This window comes from Narcine bancroftii, chromosome 4 (assembly GCF_036971445.1).
Source record: "Narcine bancroftii isolate sNarBan1 chromosome 4, sNarBan1.hap1, whole genome shotgun sequence".
In the NCBI taxonomy this organism is placed as follows: Eukaryota; Metazoa; Chordata; class Chondrichthyes; order Torpediniformes; family Narcinidae; genus Narcine; species Narcine bancroftii.
The window spans coordinates 306,449,780-306,458,042 of record NC_091472.1 but is presented as its reverse complement, the minus strand read 5'-3'; the positions used below and the strand labels follow the sequence as shown (position 1 = coordinate 306,458,042).

Sequence of the window (8,263 nt, the reverse complement as noted above, 5' to 3'; positions counted from 1 at the left end):
ACTGACATCACTCCCCTTTATGAAGTGCACTGACATCACTCCCCTTTATGAAGTGCACTGACATCACTCCCCTTTATGAAGCGCACTGACATCACTCCCCTTTATGAAGCGCACTGACATCACTCCCCTTTATGAAGCACGTTGACATCACTCCCCTTTATGAAGCGCGCGATTGTTTAAAATAAAAAACAGTTAGTTGACTCTTCTCTGGTAAGCTGTGTTTCTTGAGCTCTGCAGTTAGTCCCACCAAAAATGCATCATTACCTATCTACCAGCAAGGTCTGTAACAATATTCTGGATCTTAATCGGAAGATTCTTTTTAATCAAAATTGCCACCACTCTTGCTTTAGAATTAAATTAATGTGACATTACATATCCCACCCAATCTCTTTATACTTTTAAGTGTTCTTGTTTAGTTAAATGTGTTTCTTGAAGCTATATCAACTCTTAATTTCTTAATATATGTTAATATTCTCTCTTTTATTTGTCCATTTAGCCCATTAACATTAAAATTTACAAGCTTAATTACCTTACTCATCTAAACCAAATATTTATCAATCTTTTTCCCTCACCCTGTCCTACAGATCTCCTCCAAATCCAGCAAAAATCTGTGTATCTGTACCCACCTCCTTTAGCAATCCAAAAGAAGAAAAAAGAAAGAAAGCAATAATACAAAAAAATATGGACAAGTTGATACCTTTCACAATAAAGAGAATAAAACCCTCCCAATAAAGGTTGCCGAATACAACACTAACTTCCTCCATTTTATGGGTTGTGACCAAAGTCACAAACACACACATAATCCTGCAGAATCAACACCTCCCAACTCCCTCAGTGTATTCAATATGTACGCCTTCATCACTTAGCTAATGAAAATCAATCAACTAATTAATCATAAAAAAAATAAATTGCTAAATTCTTCTAACTCAATTTAAAAAGATAGTTAATTACATCAAGTCTATAGTAATTACTAAAGTTGAGCTTCAGGAAGACTCCGACCATATTCTTCCGCTTGATCAAAATTTATAAAGAATCTGGTCAGTTGTCCTGGAACAAAAATCTTCAAAGTCACAGGGAAGGACAAACTTGTAACCTTTATTGTATAGAATTTTCTTAGCTGAATTAAATTCTTTCCTTCTTAACAAATTTTCACTCAAAATTTCCATAATAAAGGACCTTGTTGTTCCTTTGCTCGTTTCACAGCAAAACTTTAAACTTTCTCTCTGATTTGATAACACAGAAACTTTATTAATATAGCACGTGGCTTTTGATTAGGGAAAGGCTTAGGTCTCAGAGCCCTATGGGCTCTCAATTTCAATCTTATTCTCAAAATTATCTTCTCCCAGTACTTTAGGAATCCAATCTTGAAAGAAGCAAATCTGTACCTTCTTTCCCTTCTGGCAAACCTACTATTTTAATATTTCTTCTACTGAAATTCTACAAAATATCCACTGTATCAGAAAGCTTTTTACTGTAATTAAACCAGTAGTTGTATTTTCCACATTAGACACCCTGCCTTCAACATGCTGTACATCATCCCGTACTCTAGTAATTGTTTCTTACATTTTCTCTAATTTTTTCATTTTGTTCACAATACCTTATCAGTTTCTTCTTTCATCTCTAATCTCAGCCTTAACATCCTTTAATCTTCTCATTTCCCCTTTCTTACTTTAGTATGTTCCATTATCATTATAGATAACTCCTCTGTCTTGGTCTGAGGATTAAATTTAATTTCTTCAATTACCTCTTCTTCTTGAATCCCTTCTTCCTTTTCTTCCTCCTTTTCCTCATCTTCAGCTGACGGACTTCCTCTTGAGCCTAATTCTTCCTCCTCCAATAATGAAGTCAAGATCCCCGACTTTTCTGTAAAGGGTTGCTGCACTCCCAGTAGTGCTCTGGGCTTCCTTGTGCCATGCATGCACAATTTCTCATGCATGCGCAACTCACTTACAGGTTCCACACCGATGCCATCACTTCATGTTAGTGGTTGAGAAATGCCGGCCGGAGCCCCCTCCAAAAGCTCACCAGGTCAGGAGGCAGGACAGAGTTCAGCGCCCTGCTTCATCGTCAAAGTAGGCCTCAATTCTTTTTTCTTGTCTTCCCGTCGGGTTCCAGAGGTTGTTGCAATTTTTATTTTTGTTTTGGAGATATCATAGAAGTAAGGTAACAAGGTAAAAATACACTTTAAAAATGTTTTTAAACTTTAAACAGTGCTTATTTAAAACTTTTTAACTAATTTCCCAAGGGAGTCAGGAAGCTACATGTTGATCCTACGGCATCATGTGATGTCCCTGATGTCTGGTTCTTAAAAGCATTTTGCTGCCAGCTGTACCATTTGAGTGATCAGTGCAGACAATTCGGAAACATCCATCTATAATTTTGGACTAAGATGAGGTCAGGTGATTTTGAAGAAATGAAATTGAATCAGTGATTATGTTATCTCACATGATTTTGAGAAAGGATATTACTGAAGAAATCAGACATTTTGAGTTAGTTGGAATCCTGTGATTCCAGGATTGCTTTCTATGTCAAGGGAATAAGTTTCAAAAGCCTTTGAAAAGGATTTGTGTTATTAAGAGAAGGAACACCTAGTGGTATTTTAAAAGAAAATAGCCACTCCGACTGCTCTTTTAAGAAAAGAGAGGCAGCTTCATTTGTGTTCAGAGGAATGGTCACTTTCTTTTCTTGTTCCTTCTTCGGTTTCTTGTACTGTGGTAAGGCCTTTATCCTTCTTTGGTGGCATTTTTAATATCTTCTGTATATATTCAGACAGTTGTTCCTTATATTTTTTGTAACTTTTATAGTCATTTTTTTCACAACTTTTTCAAGAGCAGGGATTATCAGTCTAGCCCCACATCTTCACGGATTGGTGGGAGTTGTAAGGTAAAACATCATGAGATGGGAATGTGTAAGGAGTTACCCTGTACAGGGCTGTAACAAGATGTGAATGCATCCTTGTACTTACAAGATAAGAGAGACATTGATGGATTGAGAGGCAGGAAACTAGCAGGGAAAGGATAGCAACAGTTTTAGTCATTGGACAAGTAATGATATGATGATGTTCTAAGCACGTATCCAAGGGTATAAAAAATCACCATTTTGCTGATAACGGCAGAATGCATTCTCCGACTAACATTGTTAGTTGCAAGTGTTACAATCCGGTAATAAAGAACAAAGAACCCTGATTTCGACTCAGTCTGGTGTTTGTCTCACTCATTCATGAACAAAGCAGACCTAACAGAGTGTGGAACGATCTTCCAGCTGAGGTGGTGAATGTCGGCTTAATTTTAACATTTAAAAGGAATTTGGACAGGTACATGGGTGGGAGAGGTTTGGAGGACTATGGACTGGGTGCAGATCAGTGGGACTAGGCAAAAAAAAAAATGGTTTGGCACAGACTGGAAGGACCAAAGTGGCCTGTTTCTGTGGTGTAGTGTTCTGTGTTTCTATAGTTCTAAATTAAATATGAGGAACATCCAAATGGTGACTTTGACTGTTACACAAATAAATTTAAAATATATATTTTAACAATATAACATGATAGAAGCCGATTCTGGCCGTTGAAATATGTGCTGCCCATTTACACCAAATTAACCTACCAAGCCGTACATTTTTGGAGGGTGGAAAGAAACTGGAGGATCTGTGGAAATCCCATGTGGCCCACAGGGAGAACATATAAACTCCTTACAGAAGGCGCCTAATTCAACTCCACATCACTGACACTAAAATAGCATTGCGTTTACTGCTCTCACTCAATTACTGCCTGAACAATCTGCTCCTGGTAGCATCACAACTATTCATGCTCAAACCATCAGATGAATTTGTAACCTTGACATTGAACTATGACTGTTTCCTTATTTGCATAAATATATCAAAAAATAAAACAAGTTGCCTATGGCTGAGAAAAATGGCTGTGTTAAGTCAATGAATGAGCTCAGAATAATAGACATTAAATGTTAACCTTTTTGGAGAAATCTGCATCTCATAAATGATAAAGAGTTGGGTTTATTGTGTACTGTTCAGGATTAACAAATTTGTGAGAATTCATACCTGAACCTGATAAAGTCATACAAGTTGTGAGACAAATTAATGGATGTTTGTAAATTCACATGGGGTAGTAGAAGTATTGATTAGAAATAAACAAGAATGAATCATTCAGGTTTCTTGATAACGACAATCTCTGCAGTTTTCCTTTCAATTCACTTACATGCATCGAGAATCTCTCGTTTGACTTTCCAGATGGTAAAGGCAGAGACATTAATCGTAACAGTAGTATATTTCCAAAATTGTGTTGTTTGACAATGTATTAATCTAATCTTTCTAATTATTCATGAACGTTGAAGATTTTTCTGACATACTTAAATATTTTTAGATTCTTTTGGATCCTGTAAATGATCCAAGACAAACGTTAGCCTGACTAGTAAATGAATGGGATTGAAACAGACTCAAATAGAAATGACAAGTTTACACCTTGCAGGATATGAACATTTTCAGCATTTAATGCTCATTTCTAAAAAGGCAAAAAGTTAAGAAAATAATACAGTTCCAAGTCAGAATGATTTGCGACTGGGAAATAGTTTGTCTCCCCCTTGTTCACACGTTCTGCACCTTTTGCTTGTTTTGGTGTAGGATATCATTAATTCAGAAATGTTGTCGAAGCCTTGTTGAGTTATTACATGCATCTTTCAGATCAAAGGACTGCAGCCACAGTGCCTCTAAAGCAGGCAGGATAAATCTTGATGGTAGACGGCTGCCATTCATTCAATTGCATGGAATTGAGCTTGAAGCTCAAAGCAGCAAGTGCAAAATGTTAATTTTTACACCTGGTAAAAACACTAACCTGCTAGAGGAACTCAGCAGGTTTCATAACATCCATAGGAATAAAGAGCCCTTCAAGGTGTGATCAAAAAGCAGACAGTCACATGAATAAAAGGCAGGGGAAGGAGCACAGGCTAACAGATGAATAATTGGACATGGATAAGATGACAGGAGAGGAAAGATGAGAATTGATCATGGGAATGGGGTGGCTCTGTGAATGAGGGAAGGAGACAGAGAGGTACAGAGCTAGAGGAAAGGAGAAGTAGGAACGGTAAAGGGGAGAGATGGGTGTGGGGGGCTAACGGAAACCAAAGAAGTCGATGTTAATGCCATCTGGTTGCTTCTCCCCCTGCCCTTTCTTCCCTTCTCCCTCAGCCTTTTATTTAGGCATTTACCTGCTTTTTGCTCATCCCCTGAAGAAGGGTTCAGGCCCATAACTTGGTTATACAGTAAAATCCCCAGTATCCAGCACCTGTGGGGATCGTGGATGCTACATATGCAAATTTTCCCGTTGACTGAGACACATTCTTACAATGTCTATTTAATAAACTGCATTAAGAATAAACAGTTTAAAAGACAAATGACAGTGGAAAATGTAAAGTAAGTTGAAAAAAAAATCAGTATTGTAGTCCTTAATTATGTAAAGTTAACTTTAATCAGGTAATTCCCACAACTTACAAAATTTAAATTTAAATTCTCAAACCCGGTTTCTGGCGCTGTAACGCTGTTGTACTACCCACTACGCTAACTGTGCCGCCGACATAATGAACCACCCCCCCCCCCACCCTTTCAGGTTTACAGATAAAGCCTTACTAGCATATTCAATTGAAATAAAGATAAAAGACTCTTACTACGCAGGGAGAGGGAGACACTTCAGGAGAGTCGCTCCAGTGGCGAGCAGCATTGACTGGCTTTTCATTGTGGGTGCTGCCATTTTATTCAAACACAACTTTATTGAAACTTTATTCAAACAGCTGCTGCAGGCGAGGAATGATCAGGGTGCTCTGCTGGCTTGTGTGTTGCTTCAGAGAAGATCTACAATTGTAAACTTATTTAATTTTTAACTTAATTATTTCTATTTTATTTATGTATTTATTTTTTTGCCCATTGGATGGGTTGCTGGTTGCTTGGATTCTGGGCTCCAGAGATTTGACTATATACATTTACGTCCTATGGATGCAGCGTGACCTGCTGATTTCCTCAAGCATTTTTGTGTTTTACTACAATCACAGTGCCTGCAGATCTTTATGTTTTATTCCATTTGTATACCTGGCATTCCTTCTGGATAATGGTTTGGGAATGGGGAGGCTGGAGTATTCCTGTTGTGACAGTACAATTGACATTTCTGTGCAATAGTTAGTAGGGGATTCAGCAGATGGGATGCCATTGGAAAATAGGGTGAGGTAGTGAAAGTCTTTTATTAGAGATGATCTTCGTCCACAAGTAATATAGCAGCAATATCCTGGGGTAAATGATTGGCTTCCAACAAGCACTGCTTTCTTTGTTCAAGATATATATTATCTGTTGGAGAATTTTATTCCTTTTACCTTCTGTTTTACACTTGGTCACGCATTTTCTAATTATCAAGAACAGTCACTCTTACCTCAGGATTTCTGCTCCTTTGCTCAAGTTTATTCACAGCTGTAATATGGGCTAGCACCAATTGCTTGAAGTAGAACCTAAACTAAGGATAAACGAGTAAGATATTGGTAAGTATTGCTTGATAGCATTGTTGAAGATAACTTCCAACATTTTGATTATGTTTGAGGAAAGCATCATTGATGAAGCAATAGTTGGATTGAATTTATTTTTTTATGTACAATATATACCTGGCCAATATTTCACAATATTGGATATATTCTTCAACAGTTTAGTAAGAGGCTAGTTTTGGAAGCATGGCTTCAGCGGAAATGTTATTTGGTTGCAAAACCTTAGTTGTATCCAGTGCTGTCTGCCGCTTCTTGTTAACACATTTAGCAGTTAATATTGGCTGAAAACTGGCGTCTTTCAGAATGGGGCTCTCAGGGGAAGGTCAAGTTGGAACATTTATTCAGCACTTTTGGATGAAAACAATTACTAGCTGCCATCATATTTGAGGAGCGGGATGTTTATGGACCATCCTCCTCTTTCTCCCGTTAGCTGCTTAATTGACCACCATGCACGTGAATGCAGGAGTCCAACACAACTTTAATTTGATTAATTGCTTGTGGAATCAAGTGTAGTTTGACACTTTATTTTTAGATTAGGGCAGATTCCCCCAACACCACCCCCCCCCCCCCCCTCCACCTTGATGGCAATGGTACAGTGAGGGATATACCAGACAATTATATTAGCGATTATGGATGCAAGAAATCGGATATAATAACACAGCAACACTCAGCCCTGGAACATCTGAACAACAAGTACAGCTGGGTCAGACTACTATTCAATGACTAATGTCTTCAACACATCAGTGGCAAATAAACTCATCCCCCAACCTCCGTGACCTTAACCTTAGCACTTCACTTTGCTACTGTAACTATGACTTCCTATCCTGCCGCCCGTAATTAATGAATATTGGTGACAGCACCTCCACAATGAACCTCAATACCAATGCCTGGCATGACTCCATACTCAGCCCCCTTCTGTATTCCCTCTATACCCATAACTGTATGGCAAAGCACTCCATTCAATTCCATCCATAAATTTATGGATAACACCACTGTTGTAGACTGAATCTCAAACAATGAAAAGTCAGAATATAGAAGGGAGATGGAACTAGAAGCCTGGTACAAGGATTCAACCTTTCCTTCAAAGTTAGCAAGGAACTAATCAAAGATCGGAAAGTTGGTCAGACCTCATTCCCTGGTCCACTTCGGCAATGCTGAAATGAACATAGTAGACAGATTTGGGTTCCTAGTCAATCAGGTTCCCAAACAGTCCTTCCAAGTGAAGCAACCCTTCATTTGTGAATCTGCAGGGGTCATATACTGCAAGTGGTGCTCCCGTTGAGGACTCCTCTATATCAAAAAGACTAAGCGCAAACTGGGAGATCATTTCATTAAGACTTTTGCCCCATCTGCTGCAAAAGCAAGGACCTCCCAGTAGCCAACCATTTCAATTCCACTCCCCATTCCCGCCCTGACATGTCCGTCCATGGCCTTATGCACTCTCAATCTGAGGCCTGAGGAATAAAACCTAATATTCTGTCTGGGCACTCTCCAATCAGATGGCAATGACATTGTTTTCTGTTTGTGTATCTGTGTGTCTGTCTGTCTGTCTCTCTTCCCCGTGCCTCCCCACCCCCCCCCCCACCAACCCTTTCCATATCCCTCTATCTCCTTTTCTCCTGCTCCCCAAACTCTCCTTCAGGTTTGATTGTTTCACAGAGAGACGAGTATGGACACAAGTGTTACAATCAAACGTAACTTTAAGTAACACACGGAGACAAACAGGGGAGAACTTT

At 38.8% G+C, this 8,263-nt stretch overlaps 1 protein-coding gene across 3 annotated transcripts in view; it reads left to right on the top strand.

Moving 5' to 3' along the window:
• Positions 1-194: 194 nt before the first annotated feature.
• pde11a (phosphodiesterase 11a) overlaps positions 195-8,263 on the top strand; it is a 355,963-nt gene continuing 347,894 nt past the window's right edge. For all 3 annotated transcript variants that reach the window (XM_069935820.1, XM_069935823.1, XM_069935821.1), the window contains exons 1-2: positions 195-279; positions 1,954-2,072. In XM_069935820.1, coding sequence (XP_069791921.1) covers positions 1,995-2,072 — 78 coding nt within the window. In that variant the 5' untranslated portion in view covers positions 195-279; positions 1,954-1,994. The remainder of the gene's footprint in view (positions 280-1,953; positions 2,073-8,263) is intronic.